General features: G+C 36.3%; 1 protein-coding gene across 1 annotated transcript in view; it reads right to left on the minus strand.

The window, feature by feature from the left end:
• Positions 1–927: 927 nt before the first annotated feature.
• CAP2 (cyclase associated actin cytoskeleton regulatory protein 2) overlaps positions 928–24,941 on the minus strand; it is a 38,447-nt gene continuing 14,433 nt past the window's right edge. Inside the window, exons 4-13 of the mRNA XM_034429191.3 lie at positions 24,261–24,338; positions 16,651–16,794; positions 15,966–16,051; positions 14,912–15,017; positions 10,527–10,728; positions 8,122–8,291; positions 6,638–6,761; positions 6,198–6,280; positions 5,655–5,795; positions 928–3,087 (exon numbers count right to left, since the gene is read on the minus strand). Coding sequence (XP_034285082.2) covers positions 3,004–3,087; positions 5,655–5,795; positions 6,198–6,280; positions 6,638–6,761; positions 8,122–8,291; positions 10,527–10,728; positions 14,912–15,017; positions 15,966–16,051; positions 16,651–16,794; positions 24,261–24,338 — 1,218 coding nt within the window. The 3' untranslated portion in view covers positions 928–3,003. The remainder of the gene's footprint in view (positions 3,088–5,654; positions 5,796–6,197; positions 6,281–6,637; positions 6,762–8,121; positions 8,292–10,526; positions 10,729–14,911; positions 15,018–15,965; positions 16,052–16,650; positions 16,795–24,260; positions 24,339–24,941) is intronic.

The following is a 24,941-nucleotide window of genomic DNA, read 5'->3' on the forward strand; positions in this document are numbered from 1 at the left end:
AATAGATCAGACATCCAGCCCTTGGTTATCAATGGAGACCAAGTGGAGCAAGTGGGTAGTTTTTTGGGTGTTATCATAAAAGGACCTGACCTGGGGCGCTCACATTGCACCACTGGTCGAAAGGGCCCAGCAGAGATTATACTACCCGAGACTTCTCAGGAAACAACAACTGAATGAAAAATTGCGACCTTCTACCACTGCACTATAGAGAGTATTTTAACTTACTGCACTTGTGTATGGTTTGCTAATTGCACAGTGGCAGATAGGACAGTGCTCCAGAGGGTTAACATCATTGCCCAAAGGATCATTGGTTGCCCTCTCTCCTTGAAAGAGCTTTATAGCTCCTTTTGCCTTAAGAAACTTCAAAACATTCTTAGAGATCCATCTCATCCTGGATACCCTTTTTTTGAACTATTACAATCTGGCAGACAGTACAGGACAATAAAAACACGGACAAATAGGCTGAAAAACAGCTTCTATCCCAGAGCAGTAAATATATTGAATTCTACTTAGAGCGCAATATTAATGTAGTATTGGGGGTTTTCAATTCAATTGTATAGAATGTGAAGGAGGTGTGTTTTTGTTTTATTTTTATAGTTATATACGATGAACACTGAAGATGGCATTTAATTTCGTTGTAAGAGTAAATGACAATAAAGTAAAATAAACTTTTCTATGATCCATATTGTTCAGTGCAGAATGATTTTTTTCACATTTTATTCTGATACCCATATTCTAGAAATATTTTTTACAAAACATGAAAGCATAACAGAACTAAACATGGAGGGAAAATTAAATGTGTACATTCCTGCTTGAGTGCTGTATGTGGTCTTTCCTGCATATTAATGTGAGGAAGGCAGTGTTTGCCTATATGTTGTTAAATTATTGGCTTAACATAGTGTAATAAACTTATGTTCTACAGTTAAAGAAATTGCAATTTTATCTTTATTCATGCCAGATGAAAGTGGCATGTACTAAATTCACAACATTATACATACTGATTAAACAAATACCAAAATTTTATTTACTGTAACACTAAATAGATATTGCAATTAAAAAGTGTTAGTTGCAATAGTTACAATATATGTCCTGCTGTAGTTTTGTAAGCCTATTACTATTTTGCTATTTGCAAAAATTTGCTATTTAGTAACCAATGATACATAGCAGAGTTACCATAAGTACTGTGCACAGAAATCATACAGATACTACATGTCACATCAGTGTTAAAAATTAACAATGTGGATTTTAGAAATCAAGCTTATATCCCTAAAAATACAATTTGAGTTGAGAAGTTCTGGAGAAGTTCAAAAATTTGCATGCAGTTTTTACAAATAGAAATAAAAACAGATCTACAACTCCACCTACTTTGAACAAAATTAAATCTTTAATACTTTTTTTAAAAAACCTAGAAGCTGCTGAATTTGAATTTATATTTATTTATTTATTGCAGAATCCCTCACTTTCACAGTTAGGTTATATTATATATTTGCTACTATTCATTGAAAAGTCTAGTGGCAGGAGATAGTCACATGAAATATAGGAAAGATTAACATTACATTTTGGAATAACAATCTTAAAATTTTGAAAGAACAGCCTAACAGTTTCTGGAAAAGGGACTCCAAAGTAAGCCGAAATATAAGTGATCAAAAACACTCAGCAAACAGGTCAATAGCTTTTTAAGCAGTTACAAATAATAAGTGAAACTACTGGCAAAAGAAAGCAAAAATAGTACCAATAGTAATAGGTGCCTTGGGTGCAATCCCAAAACATCTGGATCACCACTTGAACACCAACAGCATTGACAAAAATCACCATCAGTCAATTGCAAAAAGGCAGCTTTACTTGGAACAACTTATCTCCTGTGATGATACCTCTAACATCATTCAACATCTGCTTATCCAGGGTCCTTGGGAAGGACTCCGAGGTGTATAAAAATTTCAAACCTAATCTAAACAACTGATCGACTGTGTGACCAGCCATAATAATAAATAGCCAAGAACAGAGAACTTGGAACATTTGGTGTCACTAGTTTGGGCATTTTTTAAAAAAGTATTGATCAGTGTGAACTACTCCATAGTTCTGCAGGTGATAGAGCCCTTACAGATGCTCCACTTGTCAGCCTCCTGAGTGCTAAAAATAGAAGATGGAAGCATATAATTGAAATATAATTAAAACATCTGGCTTTCTTTTCCATTAGCAAATATTTTCCACAGAGTTGGTACTTTTAAAAGCATTAAAAACTACGGATTTCTTGAGGTCCAGCTATAGTACATGATCTCAATTCCATGAAGTAAAATATCTTAACGTATTATTATTTATTGTTATTGGTCTTTTTGTCCACCAATCATTAAAAAAAAGGAATATACTGACATACTACAAATGATATCAGGCTTACTGTATGAAATAGCCACTGGCTAAACTTTAACTTCTTTATGCATTCATATGATACTGTGAGTATATTATCTGCAAATAAAGGCAAATTGTAGATATTTTAGAAAATGTCGTGGTTACTTACAAAAAGTATACAGAGATTGAACAGAATGATTTCCAAGCATGTGCAATCATGGCAGAATGTCATGTTTTCTTGAAATATAATTATGCATTTCATTATATATATATATATATCCTCCAATAATTACTTCAGCGCGGAAAAAATACTATATGTAAAGCAACTGATTTTAGACCATAGAATAGTGTCTTTAAAATCTATTAACTGCAATGTAAACTATTGGCGTCAACACCAAACTGCAGTAATGTCAAGAAATCACACGCATAGTGACATAATGCAAATGCTTCAATAATATACTTGCATCCTACCTTCTGACACAAGCAGATAATTTGTAGTATTTGCATGTTAATATCATCATGCATGAATCATCATTTGCCCCAGATGCCCCCCATGGTGCAAATTAGTGCTACTTTTTTGTTCTTCGTGCTGCTATCTTCTTCTGGCAGAACTTCTTTAGAGATCATGGTCAGCAGTTTCTGTATGGCCTATGGAAACTAACCCATAATTTCTGTAGGGTCAGTAACCAATTTTGATCCATCCCATGATGTCTTAAACTGTTCAGGGACAGGAAATTCTTTCTGTAGGGAGACAAGATGGACTATATCAGTTGGCTAAACAAGTGTTGGTTATGATAACAATACCACTTTGATTAGCTTTCAGAGCTCAGAAATATCTGTATTATCAAGCAACCATATCATTACAGATACTGTATAAATACCATAGACAGAGTACAGGTAGTCCTCGACATACAACCACAATTGAGCCCAAAATCTCTGTTGCTAAGCAAGATAGTTGTTAAGGGAGTTTTGCCCCATTTTACGACCTTCCTTGCCACAGTTATTAAATGAATCACTGCAGTTGTTAGTAACCTGGTTGTTCAGTGAATTTGGCTTCCCTATTGACTTCTCAACTCCTCAGTTCCCATAAGCTCTTTAGAACAATCCTTTTGGTTTTTTAATAATTTCTAGCATATTAAAGGGGAGAGAGATGGTCTTGTTTCCAGAAATAAGCTGTTCCACAACATGGGACTTCCAACAGAGAGCTGCCCCAACATGCATTTAAAATTAAGGTGATTACTTCACTATGCTATGATCAATCATGTGGTGTACCATACAGAATATATTGTTAAATACATTATCTCCAAAGATACTGGCTCATTAAGTGTGTAAGTTCTTTATACTTTTTGTGTTTCTAATTGTTACCTCTTGATTTTGTAAAAATTTCACTTCCATATGCTACTGCGTATGAATGAGATTGACCACCCTGGCCCAGAACTGCTCAGTTTATCATTTCCTTGTCTTTTGTCATCTACTTTATGCAATGTTCTAACATTTCTGCAGATGTTTTCATCCCCTACAGTTCTCTGAGATGTGAAGGCTAATTTGGGAAATGCATGTATACTTTGTTGTGGATATACATTTCTGCACAGTGCTATCATAAACAACATCTGTTGTTTGAATGTGCAAATGCATAAAACAGGGTACATTGATTTTTTTAAAAAAAGGTTGCTAAGATAAGTTCTATGCATATTGCTCAACACAGCAGTTGAAAAAAAAAAGTGGGTCACTCATATGTACCCAGCATGTGCATGTAATGCTTTATCTCGTTTTTCTTGCCGTGTACATGTATACATACGAACTATACTGTGTTGTTTCTCTGTGTCATAATATATGTGGATATATGCTTACTTTTGTAGTTTTTTCTTTCTTTCTTTCATCATGTTTACGTAGTGTATATTGGAGGTGGTGCCCCTTTGAGAGCTTTATGCAATGAAATTTCATTTTAATATATGCCGATTGGTGTACATTCAAAGTGACAATAAAGTTATTCTAAGTCTAAGTCATCTAATTTCACATCAAGAACATATGGGGAAAAAAACTATACCGCACAGCACCCAACCTGATGGATTCAAGACGTTCACTAGAGGGCAACAACCCACCTCTAATATTGCTTCCTAGCAACTAATGCACATTGATGTTGGAAAAGGTAAATAACCATCAAGATATAATTGTACATCTCCTATTCAGTTCTTTAGAAGCCCTGTTAGGATCTTCCAGCAGTTGCAAAACAATCAGGGAAGCTAAGCAGTTTTCCACTTTTAGAAGAGTGAAAAATAACAAAAAAATAATAATTCTACCATAGTATAATCAATACCCATCCACCCCAATTTATGTCTCTTTCCCACCCCTCCCTTGTGAATATACAAGGATGAAAACCAAAATAAGTACAATAAGAGGCATTGGACTTTCTGGACCTCAGTGTCTACAAGGCTGAGGAGTGAATTAGCCATTGCCATCCAATCGTTGTTTAGTAAGCAGCACTGACTGGATCAGTTATTTTGTCCCCCAACAAATCCAAGATCATGTGGAGATAATTTTTCTACACTCCTTGACCTAACCATTTAGCCAACAAGTTTGTATATGTTAACTGCTTTCTCATATGTATATGTTAACAGTTAAGCATATTGTATAAATCACTCTATCATGTAAGTTTAACAGGATTAGAAGAGTTAAATCCCATATTAAAGACTTTTAGGGAAATGCTTCATTTTACTGATTTATCAAATATGCATGTTGCCAATTTCATTTTGACTCATGACTGCTGCACTGAAAACGTCCATGGTATATATAGCAGTATAAAAATAATAAAATATTCCTCATAAATATAAAACATTAAAACATATACAGTAAACTAGCAAGCAAATTTTGACTAGTAAAGAGAGTTTGGTCTTGTCGTGAAGGAACCAGCCTAGAAACCAGAAGACTGAGTTCTGCCTTAGGCATGAAAGCCGGCTGGATGACTCTCTCTCGGCCCAACTCATCACACAAGGTTGTTGTGGGGAAATAGGAGGAGGAAGAAGTATTAGGTATGTTTGCCACTTTGAGTTGTTTATAAAAATAATAAAACTGGATAAAAAAAGGTCTAAATAACAACAACAAGAATGTTTTGAAGGTAAAACTGGCCAGAGTCCTATGTGACACAAGCGGCTCTATTTTCTACAAACAACTCTATCATGGTCATACAAACTAAATTTCTGAGGACTATACTTGCTGTCCCAAAAAGCTTTTTCAAGACAAAATAAGTATCAGTGATACATTAAAGGGTTCAGTGTATGCTTCTGTGTTTTGTAAAATGTAGTACTTACATAGTCGCCATTCAATGGTATCAGGATGTTCATTTCAGATGACTTAGCACTTACAATCTCACAATCTAATGATTCCTCACTGAGGTATATATGGCAGCCTTCAGTTTTGTTCACTGAAATGGTTGGCACTTTCCCAAGTACCTAAGACGATAAAGTCAAAAATCGAAACTAAATAAATCTTTATCTCCCCAAGAGGCTATGCCCTACCTCTGAGGCTCACACTGGCCTTTGTGTAATTATCTTAACCTGCCACAGAAGAGAAAAAAAGGACATTCTTCAGCATGAAAAAAATTATTTGAATTAAGGGATAGAAATAACTACAGTAAAAGCAACATTTCTAATACTTAAGGCAATGATTGTGTCAGTCCAAGCTTAGGTAATGTGGGGGACTCTTTCCCTCTATCCAGTTTCCTTAATTTAGCTCTGCCACTCAAAATACTAATTTCATAAAGATGGGGAGATGGATCATCTTACAACTGAATAGTACTTTTTTCTATTTTGGATTTGTTTTTCCATACTAGTGTTATATCAAGATGGGTTTACCTGTATCTGAATATCCTTGGAATTTATTACTTCAACAATACCAACAACATTGTCAAATACAAGGCCAAACTTTTTACAGTTGTCTGGAAAAAAAGAAAAGGATTGTATAGTTTATACAGTTATATTGTTTTTCATATGAGAAGGCATTTTTTTGGCCACTTCTTGCAAATACCTATGAATAACTTTAGTTATATGGTTATTTCTACAGACGTCAACAAAACTATCTTAAAATATTCAGCTAAGGTATAAACCCTTGCAGAATTGAGTTGTGTTACATGATGCTTATTTGGAAGAATAAACGAATGCTTGCCCAGAAAACTTGTAATAGACAGTGCATTCCTAGACATGTTTATTTGAAATTAAGTTCTGCTATGCACCATAAGACTTGCTCAAGATAAATGTGCATTTCAGCTTTAGTCTTGTTCTAGAAGTGAACTTACCAATAGTAATGGAATTAACTTTTCCTTTTATCTGTATTGTAGATTTATTGCACTTGAAAATATAAGCTACTTGCTTGAGCTCAGTGTCTGAAATTAATAGGTCATTCTTGTTCTCCTGGTACTCCTGCATTTTTTGAAACAAAAAGTTTAATTGATCTTATATTAGCCTTGAGTTACTGTACATATAAAGAGGTGAAATGAAAAAATATATCAACAGCAATACATAACATGTATTTAAAAAGAAATATGGTTCAAAATGGAAATCAATACAGTACGTTAAATATTTGTATGTAAAATAAAGCACAGAAGGAGGAACCAATTACTTATTTGCTGAATATGCTCCCTGTAACATGCATATTACAGATCCTAGAATATACTCCCAGGACAAACAGCTAAAATTTGGCAGCAAAATTTCAACATGTTTCCATCCTATGGTTGTTCTCACTTTCAAATACGGGGCCAGTAACCAACCCTAACCCTTAGCAGTCCTTGAGAGCAAAATAACTAAATTATACTGTCTAGCCACAAAATGGTTTGTCATTTTTTTAGAGAGCGTTCAATCTTGAACATCTGGTCTTAGGTAAAGAAGCAACTTATATTGGAAATGAAATTTAGTCAACAATAAGTTAATGCCACCACCTTTTTCCTTATGATATGAGCAAATATTGAATTCTGGGCTGAACTTTATAAATCCAGCATCATTCTTTTTGTTCTCCTTTCTGTCAATTTCTTAGGATAAGAAATAGGATCCTGCTCTTCAAAAGAATGTGGAAATTATAGTAGTTGAGAAATACGGCATCATACCAGCGTTTTGGCAACCCATAAAAGCCAAAAAGACTGAGTACCGGTATTTTACAGGGCTGTCTCTCCCACCGGATGAGATTGATCCTGTAGGCTTATCCTAAGGGAAGCTGATGAAGGTCTCAGCCTTCATCAGGAAAGAGACTAGGATCTCTAGGCATGACTATAATGTTGTTATTATTATAAGATTGATAAGGAAGAATAGAATGAGTTGTAACTATTCATTATTTTTCCTTTATTAGCAAATGCATAAGGAATCATTTTCATTCTTCATTCAGCCAGAATGCAATCTCTGTAAATATGGAAATGTCTTATTTCTTACCTGGTAACAATTTAACCAAAGTCTCACACTAAATGTAAAGTAGAGTTACTATATGATATAGTTATTCTATGATTTCCAATCTAAATTACAGCCCTGCTACTTCTTGGTGATTGCTCATCCAGGTATTAATCAGTCCCAGCTCTGCTTAGCTTCTCAGCCCAGAAAGGCTAGCTAGCTGTTGCTACCTGCTGGATCCAATATATGTTTCAGTTGGTTATTTAAAATTCTTAGGAAGTAAAACTATTAATCCTATTACAAAAAAATTCAAGCACACAATTCTTAGATAACAGTTCAATGGAAAAGTCACTTACAATCAACTGTAAGATAATTTCCAGGTTACCTACAAGTGAGTTGAACTTACCACTCTCCATTTCTTGCCTTCAAGTTCTAACACAGGAGAGTAACTCTTTTGAGGAGGTATTTTGGGAGACTCAGCAGCATAGGTTTTGGTAGGAGATTGCATTGGTACTCCTTGAGCACGCAGACTGGGATTTTTATGGGTCTTCTGGGCATCAGAGACATGTTTAAGCCCTATAAAAATCACAAGCAATAGTAGAAATTTTAAAAAGTTTTTTTTAAAACTTATAAGCTTTGCTTTATTAATATATGATACTCAAAGTATTATTCATGTACTGTATTTGGTAAATTGACATATATTTGAATACATCTATTTGTAGAACATTCAATTTAATTGTCAAATTTAAAAATATGGTAGAGCTTAAGGTTTCTCAGAAAGTAAGGAGTAACCTTAAGTCTCCTGGGATAATTCATATTCCAAGAGGTACTCTCAGCCTTTAAATGTTATCTAAATCAGAATCATGAGATCAGCTCTCCAGATGTTGGCATCTCCCATCACCTTTCATTGCCAAAAGCTGTTGGAAGTTGCTAACACTAACAATGGGAGGATCATAGCTTCTTTGTCCTAACCGAAGGTATTTATTTTCGGTGCTCTTATTAACCTGAGTGTCCTCCAGATCATTGCCATATTTATTTATTTGTTTGTTGAAATTATATAGCTGTCTATATTTTAATCAACTCTGGGTCAATTAATGCCCTTATTGATCGGAGTGTTCTCCATTACAAATGTGGGTATTTATATTTCAGTAAATCCCTAGTATAGGTAGTAGATGATGTATAGCTGGACCCATGTCCATACAACCATGAATGTGGTTTTAGTAATTAAAATAGGACAACAGATTCAAAAATGGGCCTGCATTATGCACCAGAAATAAAACATGAATGTGGACTTCTAAGGAAAAAATGGTCAACTGAAGAAGGCTCAACTAAAAGAAGAGAATAAAGATCAACTAAAAGTAGAGAATAAAGATCCAGTAGAATAAAGAACCAGTGAGTTCTTTAACCAGATTGGCTAATTGTAATTCCTCTCTGGACAAGGAAAGGATTTGAGATTGCCCACAAGTGCTCCAAACACTTGCTCCTCATGAGAAGATTGCAAGACAGCAGTCTCCAGCAGGCTTAAACTCTGAGAGACAAGGGAGTGGCGGTGCCTTTAAGGGTACTAGGTTCACATACTTTCTTTTCTAATCACTTTCAGAAATTGCTTGTTAACTGCTTTTCAGCTATTAGGTATGTTTTATTCAACAAGTTTGAATTTTATTTTATTTTTCTTTTGAAATAAACAGCAAAAGGGGTTATTAGAATGTTGATTTTGGCACTCTGTTCTCCACTAGCAACCTGTGTTCCACAGAACAACCAACACATTTGCTTAATGAACATTACACAGAGAGCAGGAATTGTGGTTGTTAAATGAGGCAATCACATGTGTGCCTTGCTTAATGAGCACTGCAATGTACAATCATCACTCCAGGCTTAATTGTGGCTGTAAATTGAGGACTAACTGTAATGGCAGACACCATTAAAATTAACTTCTGGGTCCATTGTTCAAGAATATGTCAAATGTTTTAAAAAAATTATTCCATTCTATATTAAGTCAAATTTAATGGTTCTTCTCTTTTACCTGTAATCATCAGTTCCTTCTATTCCTACTGGTGTCCAACTTCAAATCCCATCCTATCATTTTTTTCTAAAAATAATTCAAAACAAAAAGTATTTTCCCATGGGAAGGATTCTTATAATCAATTTCAAAGTCCTTTCCAAATCCATCTGGACCCTTAGTCTGTTTGTAACTTTCCAAAATCAATACTCCAAGCACCTTTTTTGCTGTTTATTCCAAAAAATATTTTTTCTTAAACTCAAACTTAAAACTTCTTTTAATAAGGAGGAGACTCACTCAATGGATGCAATAAAAACTTGCTATTCCAAACATTCTTAATATTTGCCAAGCAGTAAAAACAAACAAACCCAAACAGTGATTAAGAAATGAGGTTTGGTTGAGCTTTGTGTCCACACAGGCTACATTAGACTGTGAGCTTAGATGGAATCCCTTGACTCCCAGCTGCTCACTGAAGCCAACCGTTAAAACTTGGGTTCCTGCAGCCTACTCACAAGAAGGAGCTGTCTGGAGTACATATGGGCAATCTCATAATCTCAACTTTCTCCGGAAGGTTTCGCCGGCCATGATCCAGCATCTGGCTGCCAATCTCCATCATAAATGCAGTCCCCACTGCTTCAGGGATGTTCAGCTCACCATTACTTCACCAGAAGTGTCTGCAGTGTCAGATTTCCAAGTTAAGCATTTTTAGCATAAAGATGTTTGCATTCATGAAAGCAAGTGTTTTTAACTTTTATGAGAAAACGTAGAGCATAATGGTTTGAAGAGATGCTAAGTTATGGTAGGCTTCATACCTTTAGTAATTGTCTCTCCCTGGTTCAATTGCGCAAATAAGGCTGAACGAGATGCAGTTGCATCATCTTTTGCATTTTCTGTATCGATGGCAGGAGGAGGTCCTGGTGGCGGAGGTGGCGGAGGTGGCGGTGGTGGTGGTGGAGGGAGGCCTTGTTTGTTCCCTAGAGCAGGCAAACTTGATGCTGCTGATGCTACTGGACCCTAATTATATTTTTAAAAAGTAAACAGATGGAGTTTCTGTAAAGTGCAATTTTATTCCAATGTTGTGAACGTAAAACAACCAAATGAACAATTCAGCTAATAGACAAAAAAAGAGGAGATATTTCTCTATAACAGCCATACAGGTAGTCCTTGACTTGCAACAGTTCATTTAGTGACTATTCAAAGTTACATCATCACTGAAAAAAGTGAGTTGTGACCATTTTTCACACTTATAGCCGTTGCAGCATCCCCATGATCCTATGATCAAATGCTCAGAAGTTGACTCATATTTATGACGGATGCAGTGTCGCAGAGTCATGGGATCCCTTTTTGTGACCTTCTGTCAAGCAAAGTCAATGGGGAAGCCAGATTCACTTCATAGCCATGTCACTAACTTAACAACTACAGTGATTCACTTAACAACTGTGACAAGAAAGGTCGTAAAATGGGGCAAATTTCACTTAACAAATGCCTCAATTAAAACAGAAATTTTGGGCTCAATTGTGGTCGTAAATTGAGGATTGCCTTTGCCCATCAGCTATTTCACCTGGTAACTAGACTTTCATTGCAGCAAGGATGCTTGAAAACAGGTGGTGTAAAATTTGTGCTTTATACTAGTATACATTTACAGAAGAAACACCTTGACAAAAGATCTATGTCTCTGGGCCACAGTCCACCTGTTCTACTAGGTTGTTATATGATCTTCTGAGCTTCAGAGTCTCTTTTTTATGTCTGGGTATATGTATGAACAGAACAATATAGGACTCTGTAATTATATGAAGCATACAAAACTTTGTAGGGTTAGCGCCTTTTCACCGACAGAATGCAATTTTATTCTTTCAGGATTTTATTAACTAGTTGATGTTGAGTGGATGTTCAGTTAAAACATAAACATTTTTCAGATGTTGATAAGATATATATTCCTGAACAAGTACATTAAACACAAACTTAGAAAACCTGGAATAAACATGACCTTCAAGGTTCCTTTCAACTCTTTTCCTGTTATTGTTTACTACAAATTAATCTGGTTTAAGGCAGGCAGAATTAATATCCTTAAGAAATACATATAAATATCTAACCAAGAGAGAGTTAAGGTTTGTAAAAATACTGAGAGGTAGGCAAGGTACACATAGTTCACAAAAGCTCAAACATTTGGTGGATTTCTTTTATTTTTGACCTCTGGTGTGCCTATTTAGAGCTTATAATGTCATTTTCATGTTTCCTACCTCAAAAAGGCAGGAAACTGCTGTTAGTTTCCACCTCTAGCCTGAGGAGAGGAAGCTCCAAGAGAAACAAAAGTGTTGTGCTTCAAATTCAAGCACCAAGGCGCTTCCAGGTTGAAAAGATTATCCAGTGACATCACTGTTGCCTTGGGGACACCTGGTTGCAGGCTCCTTTCATGTCCCTATTCATGTGCCCATTGAAGTGGTACCTATTTATCTACTCACATTTGCACGCTTTCGAACTGCAAGATGGGCAGGAGCTGGAGCAAATGACAGGAGCGCATCCCATCACACAGTAGCACTTGAGTCTCAAACGCGGGCCTGCTGTTTGTCAACCCAGCGTTCTAACCACGTATGCCACCACGCTCCTCAAGGGCTATGCTAAGCAATAACAAAACAATACATGAACAAAGCCATGAGATTTATTAAGCATAGTTTATGGCTTTGTGTTATATGTATATCGAGCCACTCTGTCTTGTTCAAAAACCACAATCAAAGGAAGTCATGCCTTACTGCAAAAGGCATAACAAATTACCTAGTGACTTTTATGATTGATTGTTTGATCTGAGTGCCTCCCATGTTGTCTAGAATATATGTTAAGCAATATAGCACCTTTGCCAGTTCAGTATTAATGACCCAATGAAATTGGGTATTATGCTATGTGCTATGTATGAAAATTGACAAATACCTGATTGCTCACAACTTCTGCTTGAAAAAATGTTACCTTTACATATCAACAACCACCTGTGAAACATGATAAAACTGGAAGCTGTAATTAAAAATGCAATGGCTCAGCCAAAACCAAACATGCCTCATTATAGCTTAATAGCATAGCCACTCAGTCACTGTGTGAGGGTGATTAATCAGTATTGTTGCAAATTGTACTTCTATCCTCAGTTTTTAAATGTGATTTTTAGTGAGAGAAGAACAAAATTAAGGCGGCCAACAATCTCATCTCTTCTCCATTTACAAGTTCCAAGTGAATTCCAGGGACAAGCTTTTTGGTTCCTGCTGTCATTCATGAAACACTAAGATTGTATTATTACTTTAACTTCCATTTAAAACCTGATATTCATCCATTTGACATAACTGTTTCCATGAAAATTAATATGAAAATAATATGTAGCAACCTCCAATAAATATTTTGGCAGAAGTATTATTATATATTGTCATACATTGCCTAACCATTTGAAATAATGGACAATAACAAAAGAGAACAGCTGTCCCCCAAGGAGGCAGCTGACATAAACCTAGGAGACAGACATTGTAAACATTTGTGCTAAATAGTTTTTATAAGCTGTTTATAAAGATTTATTGTTAAAACATCTGCTCAGATTTAATCTAATGAATTGCTAGCAATAGCAAACACCTGCTGCATGAAGGCAAGGTCAACTCTTGAGAACCTGTAACATGCCTGGGGAATTATGAGTTTACAGAAGCCATAAACTTAACTCTGTGCATTAAAATACACAGAAAAGGTGATTTAAGTAATTTTAAAAACCAAGTTAGGTAAAGCTGCAAAAGAATGCATGAACAAAATGGATATCAACCAATGTTGTTAGCGTGGCTGGTACATGTTGTTCTTTGTATGATTAAATGTTTAAAATGTAGGTCCAAGTATACAGATAGTCCTTGGGTTACAACCATTCATTCAGCAATGGGTTCAAAGTTACAACAATTCTCAACAAGGGGTCTTACCATGGTTCCTTGGAGTTCCGGTCATTGCAGCAACCCCACAGTCACATGATTGAGATCAGGGTGCTTGGCACCCAGCTCACAATTATGACATCACAGTGAGTCACAGTGACATGACTTCAGTTTCTAATGATCCCTGCTGGAGAGCAAAGTCAATAGGGAAGCCAGCAGGAAGTCAGGAGATGTGATCAGAACACTGAATTACAGAGTTGGAAGGGACCTTGTAGGTCATCTAGTCCAACTTCCTCCTCAAGCAGGAAACCCTATAACATTTCTGACAAGTGACTGCCCAGTCTCTTCTTGAAAGCCTCCAATGATGAAGCACCCACAACTTCTGAAGGCAAGCTGTTCCATTGGTTGATTGTTCTCACTGATGTAAAGTTTCTCCTTATTTCTAGGATGAATCTCTCCTTGTTCAGTTTCCATCCATTATTCCTGGTCTGGCCTTTGATGCTTTGGAAAATAGGTTCACCACCTCCTCTCTGTGGCAGCCCCTCAATATTAGAACATAGCTATCACCCCTGGTCCTTCACTACACTAGTCATGCTCAGTTCTTGCAACCATTCTTCATACATTTTAGCCTCCAAGCTCCTAATCATCTTTGCTGCTCTTCTCTGCACTCTTTTTCCACGTCTTTTTTATAGTATGATGAGCAAAACTGGATGGAGTATTCTAGGTGTGGCCTTACTATGGCTTTATAGAGTGGTACTGGTACCTCATGTGATCTTGATTCAATCCCTCTGTTAATGCAATTTAGGATTATATTGGCTTTTTTGGTTGCTGCCACGCACTGCTGGCTCATATTTAATTGATTGTCCACTAGGACTCCAAAGTCCCTGAGGTCCTCGCTTAACAACATGCATGGTCTTTGTTTAAATGATGTAATTGCCTTCGCTAAGTGGTGTGGTCACATGAAGTTCCATTTTACAACTGTGACTTAGCATCAGAATTCCTGGTCCCACTCCCATCACAACCTGAAGACTACCTGTATATAATTTTCCTAATTTTCTTGGAAACTGTCAATTATGGAATCAAAGATGCTAAGAGATGGAACATTTAAAATCTTCTCCTAACTCATTTATTTCATAAAGTTCTTTGTCCTGGAAATATACCATTGCTGGGAACCAAAATGATATTTTTGGTTTTTTTCTTTCTTAGTTCAAGAATAATTTTAACCCTCTCCAACACTAAGCTGGGAACCCTACTGTACACTAATGTATTAATTATCTTTTTTCACAGTGGAAGGTAAGGAATAGAGCACTTACAGTTTTACTCCAAATGAGCCCAGTAGTGTGATATTCTTTTATGTATGCTTGAAGCTCTGTCCAAATATTCAGGAATGATTTCACCCAATCAACGTGACGCAAATCACTGTAACACAATAAAAGCTACTTGTACATGTTCTTTAGGATCCCTTCTGACCTTCAAGTCAAGGAGGGAATTGCCACTGATGGTAATTTGTAATCTCTTGAATCGTATTTAAAAAGCTACCTACTGAAATTCAATACAGGTAGTCCTTGACTTATGGCAGCAATTATGACAGAAAACTATGTCACCTGCATGCTGGGTTATAAAGTGAGTCGCTACTGATTAATGATGGCAATCCCTGCATCCCAGTTGTCATCATTAACTGAATCCACAGTCGTTAGATGAGACATTTGTTGCTGGTTTCCCACAACGAAAGTTAGTAGAGCAGGGTTGTCAAATTGATGGCCCACGGACGGATGCATCACGCACAGGCCAAACCCATCCCAGCTCCGCGAAGGGGAAAATGTCACAAAATGTCATGTGACACAGTGATTTTGACACCCATGCAGTAGAGAATCCAGCAGGAAGTTTGAACTCTCAGGCCTGCAGGCAGGTAAGTGGCTGTTGCCAGGAGGGGGTGAGGGGGTGTACATGAGATGTGCAGTATGGGGTATCTGAGGCTGCAACAGAGGGTTTGGGTGCGTGTGTGTGAGGTGGTGAATGAGGTGCTGTGTTGATTAGTGTGGGTGTGTAATACCCGAAAATAAGACCCTGTCTTATATTTTTTTGAACGCTGAAATAAGCGCTTGGTCTTATTGCCATGCGCTCAAAAGCCTGATTGGGCTTATTATCAGGGGATGTCTTATTTTGGGGGAAACAGTGTATGTGTGTTAAATTTTAAGATTTGTAGACTTTAATTCCCAGAATTTTGGAAGTTGAAGTCTGTAAGTCTTAAAGTTGCCAAGGTTGAACACCCCTGCTTTAGAATGTAATAAAAATGATTCAGACACACCAGCCAAGTAAAATAATTAAATTGGTTGATGGAGGTGGTGTTGGAGAATATTAACTTACCTATGCTTGTAGTCTTTTAACACCCTATTAGTATAAAATGTAGCAGCATCGTTCATCTCCTTTACATAAGGCCCTGGCTTAGCAGACTAAAAGAGAACACAGGAGCATTGTATAAAATCACAGGAATCCATTTTTAAGAGACAGAGAAAAGGTAAATATAATCATGGGGAAAAAAAACCCCTCCTTCCTATTTTAACTGATAGCTATTTCAAAGAAACATAGATGTCTCAGAGCTTGCGGAAGTCTGTTTTGCTGACCTTGTTCTCTAAGAAAAGTAAAGTCACTTCATGATTCCAAGTGACTATTTAGGACTATGCTTGCAATTTCCTTGGCAGCAATATGGAAGCAGTCTGGAATATTTGCCACCGCCTTATTCAGGAATGCTTTCATGACTTCACAGTTTAGTACAGGCCTGGTAGTGATCTCCTAGCCATGTACTAAACAGATCCAATAGCTTTTCCATTGGTCAAATCAACTAAATGTTTCCACGCACCAATCCCACTATTGAGGGATGAAGTCCCATTCAACATAGTGAGCTTTTTAAAGAAAAAATCTTTAAAAGTGAGGTGGTGATATGATAGTACCATCTGCAAGCAATGAGGTCTGAACCAAGGTTGCATGGTAGATAAGAGTGAAAAAACTGGTTTTGTTTCGAAAATGTCCACTTCTAAAATTCATGACTTACAATTGTTACCCATCCAAGAGCTGGAATACTTTCGCTGACAGCAGACAGATGATTAAACATATTGCTTCCACGATTTCTCTCTCTGAACGTCTGAATCTCCTGAATCTTTTCTGATATTGGTTTTAGAAGAATGGCAACTTCATTCTGCAATATAAATAAAATGAAGAAATCAGTAGAACAGAAATGGTTTTTTTTTTATGTGTACGTGCATGCCTGTGTGCACACACGCATATACAAATTAATTTTCTTGTCATTATTGAAATGGAGATCACAAAATTTGTTCAGTGTGTTAAAGCTACCCAGCTCTAAGAACACTTCCGCTATCAGAGAAGTCATTTGTCTAATGTGATGATGACATGATGTGTTTTGAAATATTTGAGAGTAATATCAAATGATGAAATGTAGATAGACTCTGAACTAAAAAATCAACTTCCTGGGCATTTTAAGGTTCTTACGTGATGAATTGTCTTGTGAAGTAAAATGTGTTTCAGTTGTTATATATCTGGGAGCCTTCCTGTTCATTCTACCCAGAGGATACATAAATATTTCTTTTCTAAAGTTCTGCCCTGATAGCACTAGTATTAAGAATAGTCCAGAAGATATCAAAGACCCAGAAAAGCAAATGTTGAGGATTAGTACTTGTAGAAATTTATCCTTTTTAGGAAAATAATCATCCATATTTAATAAGGAAAGACAGACATTTTAAGTAATATTAAATGTCTATGATTCAAACGTTATCTCATTCCTAAAGCCATAAAAATGTCTAGAGCCATATAGGAAATTGCAAAAAGCTCAGAGCAAAAAAACCCCCAAATAACCTTGCTATAATATGTTTAATAGGAATTATCCTAAATTACATAGGTTAGATCTTACATTTCTGGATGGCTAATTCTGTATCTATCTACCTTGATACCATTTTTAGAGCCTTATTTTTAAGCACTACATTACATGAACACTTTCCCCCCTTTGTCTCATATTTTATGTACAAAGAAACCATTTTCTCAACCTTTTTAAAGCTGTTTTTTCTAATGTGCACCGTTCTCATGGCAGCTAAAGAGGTGGAACGCATCATAGCACTGTGAAATTTCATTAGCATTCTTAAATTTTTGTGCAGAGTAGATTCACTCAGGTTTTAAAAGCTTATCCTAGGGCAAGGATTCTCCACCAGCTTCAGCACAAATTAATAGTTTCACCTTTGTTTCTAGTGCTGGAGAGGTCCCTTTGGGTAAGGAAGTTTGGCAAGATATTTAACAGCTGTTTTGATCCCATAGTACAATTGGTAGGAAGAGCTGTGGTGGCGCAGTGGTTAAGATGCACTATTGCAGGCTAATTCTGCTGACTGCCAGCAGTTCGATTCTTACTGGCTCAAGTTTGACTCAGCTTTCCATCCTTCCGATGTCGGTAAAATGAGGACCCAGATTGTTGGGGGCAGTATACTGATTCTGTAAACCGCTTAGAGAGGGTTGTACAGCACTGTGAAGGGGTATATAAGTCTAAGTGCTATTGCTATTGCACTAAACATGTACCACTAGAACAACAGCACAATCCAATGATGAATGCATAAGGGAGGATAGAAAGGGGTTTGGCTAGGAAAATACAAGCAGTTTTGGCGGGAAGAAGTCTTGATATGTTTCTAGACCATTGGTGCAAATGAACTTTTTTATTTTGTACTTTCAAGTCAGTTTTGACTGCCTGGGTTAGTCCCTGAAGTTATTTTCTTGGCAAGATTTCAAAAGTAGTTTGCCATTGCCTCTTTCCTGAGGTTGAGAGATAGTGACTGGCTCAAGATCACCAGCTGGCTTTGTGCCTAAAATGGGAGTAGAACTCATTGTCTCCTGGTTTCTAGCCTGATGCCTTAAACAGTACGTCACATTGGCTCTTAATAACAAATGGAATATACTGGCATAAATCACATAATAGCACTATTTTTCCCTGCATAAAGTGATTGAATGGAAATGATCAATTGCATAATAGAAAATCACATAAACAGATATCACATAAAGTGAGGGAAATTGTATTTTAGTGGGAATTCTTAATACATAATTACTTTTAGTTTATTCCCGGGCCAAAGTGTTTTTAAAATAACTTCCCACTTCTTGTTTACTTAAACAATAATTTACAGTTGTTTTTAACGTATTGCTTAAATTGAAGCATTTGAAATAAATTCCAAATAAGTGGAAAAGTTTAAATCGCAGCTTTTCCAAAGAGTAATTTTCAGGCAGTAGCTATTAGCCAGCTAGTATACGTAAACTGTAGTATCAGATTATGGTTTTCTCATGTGACCATTTCCACTTCACATACAAATATAGAACATGACCATAAAAAGGAACAAAGCATTCACTCTGCTAAGTAATTTATTGTAGTTGTTACAGGATTGACATGCCAGCTGGAATTATCTTCTTGGCTCTTGCTATTTTTGCATATGCAGGGAAATGAGGAGCTCTTCAAGATGGAATAAAATGTAAGCACTCTAGCAGAAACATATATCAGAAAAATCACAATGAACAAACATTTCTTTGTGACTTGCTGGGCATCGATGCTACATTTGAACTAAGGAATCCTAGATGCTTCAGAATGCTAATGGTTTTGTTTTCTGTTATTACTTTAGGATAAATTGTGCAATTCCTCTCCCCCCACCCACCCAAACATTGCTTCTGAATATTTGCAAAGCTGTGAAGACATGATCAGCAACAGCTTATTCATCTACCAGTTCACAAACTGTATGGAAAGCTCAAGGACACACAACTGCTTGCTTTTTCAAGAGTTCCTGTCATCTTAATATGCTTTTCTATTCCCTGGGAATTCTGATGAAAATTAATGCTTCTTCTACCTGTCTGCGTTTTGCTTAAGTTTGTGATTTTAGCTTAAAGTACAAACAGAAATAGATGATGTCACATTAACAAAGTATTTTCTGTCTGTTCATATCAGGTTTTCTTCTTACTGTAATGCACTATTTGGAAACCTACAACACATATTTCTTGCTTTCGACAAGATGAAACTATTATATCACTTGCAGTAGAAAATGCTACTGAAACAGATGAACGCTTGTTACAGAATATTTATTTTGCATGACAGCTGTGTTTTACACACATACAGCTGTGTTAATTTTACACTACGATATATTTCAGCTTATCATAATGACAGCAAAAAAAAATGTTTTTCTTTTACTTAGGAGGACTCACCATATCCTATATATTAATCAATGTTGCTAGAAGTTCTAAATTAGTAATAGCTAACTTGGGGACCACCAGGAATTGTGGAAGGTCCAAAATTCTGGAGGATACCTAATTGTTTGATAATGTGCCATCAAGTTGGTGTGAAGCCTTACCAGACAGATAATTTGAACCTGGTTATTTGTGCCTTGAGCAAAAACTCAAGGTTGATTTGTTCAATGAGTCATTTCTTTGTTTTCTTGGCTGGCTAAGGTATTCCCAAGAGTCTTTTCCAACACCAAGGTTCAAAAACATCTTCCTAACCTGCTTTTTCAAAGTCCAACTTATGCTTCCATAGGGTGTCACATAGAATGCCATTGCTTGCATTATTCTGATCTTTGTAGGTACAGACACATCACAACACCTGAATATCTTCCCAGGGCCTTCATAACTGCTCTACTAAGTGCTAGTCTATGGCTGGCTGTTGTATCTGCTGTAATCAGTTTTGTCTTCTTTATATATAATTTTAGTCCCATTTTTTCAGGGTACTTTTTATTTTTATTACCAGAGTTTGCAGATGCTTTGCATTGTCAGGTATCATACTAGCAATAACACTTAAGATTTACAGTATATATTGCTTCACAGTGCTTTACAGCCCTCTCTAAGCAGTTTAGAGTCAGCATATTGCCCCAACAATCTGGGTCCTCATTTTAGTGACTTTGGAAGGATGGAACGCTGAGTCAACCTTGAGCCGGTAACAATCGAACTGCTGAACTGCTGACAGTCAGCACTCATCAGAGTTAGCCTGCAGTACTGCATTCTAACCACTGCGCCACCATGGTGTCATCAGCATAGCGTAGGTGACTGAATTTTCTTCTTCCAATTTTAAAACTACGCTCATCTTTTTTTAATTCATCTTTCCTTAATATACAATATATTCAGCATATAAACTGAATAAATAAGGGGAAAGTATAAAGCCTTCTCACACTCTGTGGCCAACCTGAAGTCACTCTCTTTTGCCTTGTTCTGCCTATACTGTAGCTTTCTGAGCTGTATATAGGTGTTATCCAGGACAATGAAAGGTTCTAGGATTCTTATTTTTCTAGATAGTTTCCATAGCTTGATATGACTGTATAATTGAGGGCGTTTCTATACTCTATGGAGCAGACAGTGACTTCTTTGGGGCATTCTTTGGCTTTCTCAATTATCCAGCCTGTATCAGTGATAACATTTTGTGTTTTATGGATTTTTCAAAAGCTAGCTTGAATATCTGGCATCTCTTTTCCAGATTTTAATCTGTGTTGGATGATCCTAAACATTATTTTGCCAGCATGTGAAATTATGAATATTGTAATGATAGCTTGGCAGCTCATACATGTTGTTAAGTCTCCTTTTTGATACTGGAATGTAGATTGGCCTCTTCCGATCTGTTTTTCTCCAGATTTGCTGATATAACTTAATTACAACCTTTAATGATTCAGCTTCTGTTGTTGCCATTTTCTGTGAGGGTGTTCTATTAATTCCTACAGCTTTCTGACTTGGTTATAACTAGAGTGCTAATGTAACTTCATTTTCGAGTACTATAGATGAATGTACCGGTAATTATAGAACATTTTCTACAGTATCTTGGATGATGCATCCCTACTATACAGTTATAGTACTTCATTATATCCATTCCACTTTTTAGCAGTACTATAATCAATTTAATTTCTATGCCCTAGTCTGGTTATGTCCATATATAGCGGTGTTGTTTGAAGATTTAAAGTCATTGTTAAGTTGCTCTCCTACTTCATTTTGGTTTCCTAAATCTTACAATCCAACTCCATTTTCCTCCTTAACATTTCCAACTTTGGCATTCCAGTCTCCAATCACAAGCAGCACACCTTGCTTTTGCATGTTCTGTCAATTTCAAATTGAACTTGATAACAAAACTCATCCACCTCCTCTTCTGCATTAGTGGTTGGAGCATACATAGACAGTCATAATATTAAAGGGATGTCCATAAAGTCTAATCGATTATAGTCATTGATTGCACTATAGGAAGTCACTGTTCATGCTATACCCTTTTTAATTATAAAAGCAACTAATCCCTATTTTTGTTTTTCATACTGTGAGTAATAAACGGCTTTATCTTCTGACCGAATGATTCAATTCTTCTTAATTCATTGATGCCTAAGATGTCACCTTGTAGTCCTTTCGTTTTATCTTTCTCTGGGTTGAGTTTTCCCGTGTTCATGCTTCTTACGTGCCATTTTCCCATTGCAATGAAACCTTTGTAGCTTTGGATTTTCTTTTCCTGCATGGCAACTGAACACCCCAAAGGCTTTAAGCTAGCCATATCAAAAGTAGCACTCTAAAAGGTCTTCAGCTCTTCCTCTAGTGGCATGTTGAGTGTTATCCATCCATTATTCAGTATTTGTGTTGCCAATCACTTTATATTTTTTATCCATGCGGTTTTGTTAATAAAACATAGGAGTGGTTTACCATCGCCTTCTCCTGCGCGATGTCAATTGATGCCTTTGCCATTGTCATTAAAATGATCATCTACCCTCAGCATCTTCCTATATCGCTGGTGCCGGCTTGCTTTAGCTGGGCAGCTGGTATGACTTTCATGCTTGGATGACCTTGCTAGGAATATATAGTCTTATTAAACATTTCAGCATTTTTCAGTCATGTCTTCCAGCAACATTTGCCCACCACAATGTGGCAACACAACAGCCTATGTCAATGGACAATTTGTCCGTGGAAAAATTCAGAAAAAAACAACTAGTATGTTTAGAAAGAAAATACATATACCAGTAGGTAGTCCTCACTCAACAACAGTTTGTTTAGTGACCTTTCAAAGTTACAATGGCACTGAAAAAAGTAACTTATGACCATTTTTCACACTTATGACCCGTTGGTGATGTGATCAAAATTTGGATGCTTGGCAACTGACTCATATTTATGACAGTTGCAGTGACCTGGAGTCATGTGATCGCCTTCTGTGACCTTACAAGCAAAATCAAAGGGGAAGTCAGATTCATTTAACAACCGTGTTAGTAACTTAACAACTGCAATGATTCACTTAACAACTGTGGCTAAAAAGGTTCTAAAATGGGGAAAACTCACTTAGCAAATGTCTCACTTAACAACCGAAATTTTGGGCTCAATTGTGGTCATAAGTCGAGGACTACTTGTACTGAAAATTAAAATTAACCTCAATTTATCTTCATATATATGAAGTCTGTCAATATCTTAGAAAAGATTACTGGGTTTTTAGGAGGAAAGGACCATCTTTCAATAGTTTCATAGCTGCTCCCGTATAAACTGTTTTTTTTTCTTTTGGACTTTTATTGCTTCCATTGCTGTACTTGGATTATTATTTCTGTAGCACAGTATTAATTATTTTAAAGGATTGACATTTCTTCTTCCCTTTCCCTACTTGAATGAAAAGGAATTAAATTGTAATAAAGATGGGTAAATTATTTAAGCCCCATATTGGAATCAATCCGCTACCTTGGGTTTTGAAAGAAAAAAAATTACACTCACTTTGCATTTAGCAGGATTTTCTCCAACATCAGATTAGATGCCATATATCTCAGTATAAGGAATGCTAAATTTGTTTTAAGTAATTTAAGACAGTCCCTTATGATTAACTTGTAACATCATACTAAATCATGGTTTGTTTTCATCAAAGCAGATGTCAGTCATATCTTAATATGATATAACTGCCTGTGTTTACTTACTTACTTATTTATTTATATCCCTCCTTTATTATTTTAACAAATAACACATACATACTCCTTCTTCCTCCTATTTTCTCCACAACAAACCTATGAGGTAATTTGTTGTGAGAGTGACTAGCCCAAAATCTCCCAGCTGGCTTTCATGCCTAAGGTGGGACTAGAACTCAGTCTCCTGGTTTCTAGACTGGCGCCTTAATCTCTAGATCATACTAAAACCCAAACCAAACCATTATAATTATGGTTTGAAATCTCAATAAAGTTTGCACAATATCCAGTCAACCCAAAACAAATCACATAGTGGTTATCTTGCAAAGTATGAATCAGGTGTGTGAATTTTTATATACAATTAACTTGTCATTTAATGAAAGTTTCTTACTTCACAACTTTATCAGAACTATTATCTAGAGAACTAAAAGAAATTTTGAGATATTTCCCGATATTTAACCAAGATTGGGAAAGTCTTAACTTTATTTATAGGACTCCTACATCCTCCTGCAGAAATTCATCTGCCATTCTCCAGGGTATGGTCTTTTGTTCTGGGCATACATCCAACTAAACCACTGGGCTCCAGGAGCCAATCATTTTTATTTTTTAAATAAGTATAGGCACCCAGACTTTTCTTTTAAAAATAAAATGAAGCCAAAGTCTGATTTTGTTTTTGCCAACTTCCCGTTTTTAGAAACCAACCAACAAAACTTTGAACAGTTCAAGTGACCACAAGATGTCTTACCTCCTGAGGTTCTTGATAATGTGAGGTCAACCAAAGAAATGCCCTTTGAGCTTGGAAAGCGGCCTGAATCATTTCTGCCTATGAAAAAGGAATAAGCAAGGGAATAAGCTGTGAGTTGAAAGTATTAAAAACAAACACTTTTAAGAGGCCTTTCTCTACCTGAGACTGTTATGATCCCTTGAATAAAGCTATCCAAATCTCTTTGATCGGCAAATTCTATTTATCTAAACCCATGTACTCTCATCAAGCTACATTGTGGTTTCTAGTACCGGTACCTGCTAGCAGAGCAGCACACTTTGTAATATAGAAGTAAAGGTAACATTTAACTTTTCATCCATTCATCAAGTTCATCCATTTTTTATACATTCCTGACAGAAACCATTTCTGCTTTCATCCATTTCTTTTCACCTGTGATCTCTTTCCTTGTGCTGCAATTTGTGGGTAAGCTTAATACAGATAGTCCTTGATGTACGACCACAATTCAGCCCAAAATTTATGTTGTTAAGTGAGACATTTGTTAAGTGAGTTTTGCCCCATTTTATGACCTTTCTTGCCACAATTGTTAAGTGAATCACTACAATTGATAAGTTAAAAATCTGGTTGTTAAGCAAATCTGGCTTTCCCATTGACTTTGCTTGTAAGAACATCGCAAAATGACTTTGGGACACAGCAACGGTCATA

This window comes from Pantherophis guttatus, chromosome 3 (assembly GCF_059756535.1).
Source record: "Pantherophis guttatus breed Tessera chromosome 3, ASM5975653v1, whole genome shotgun sequence".
Taxonomy (NCBI): Eukaryota; Metazoa; Chordata; class Lepidosauria; order Squamata; family Colubridae; genus Pantherophis; species Pantherophis guttatus.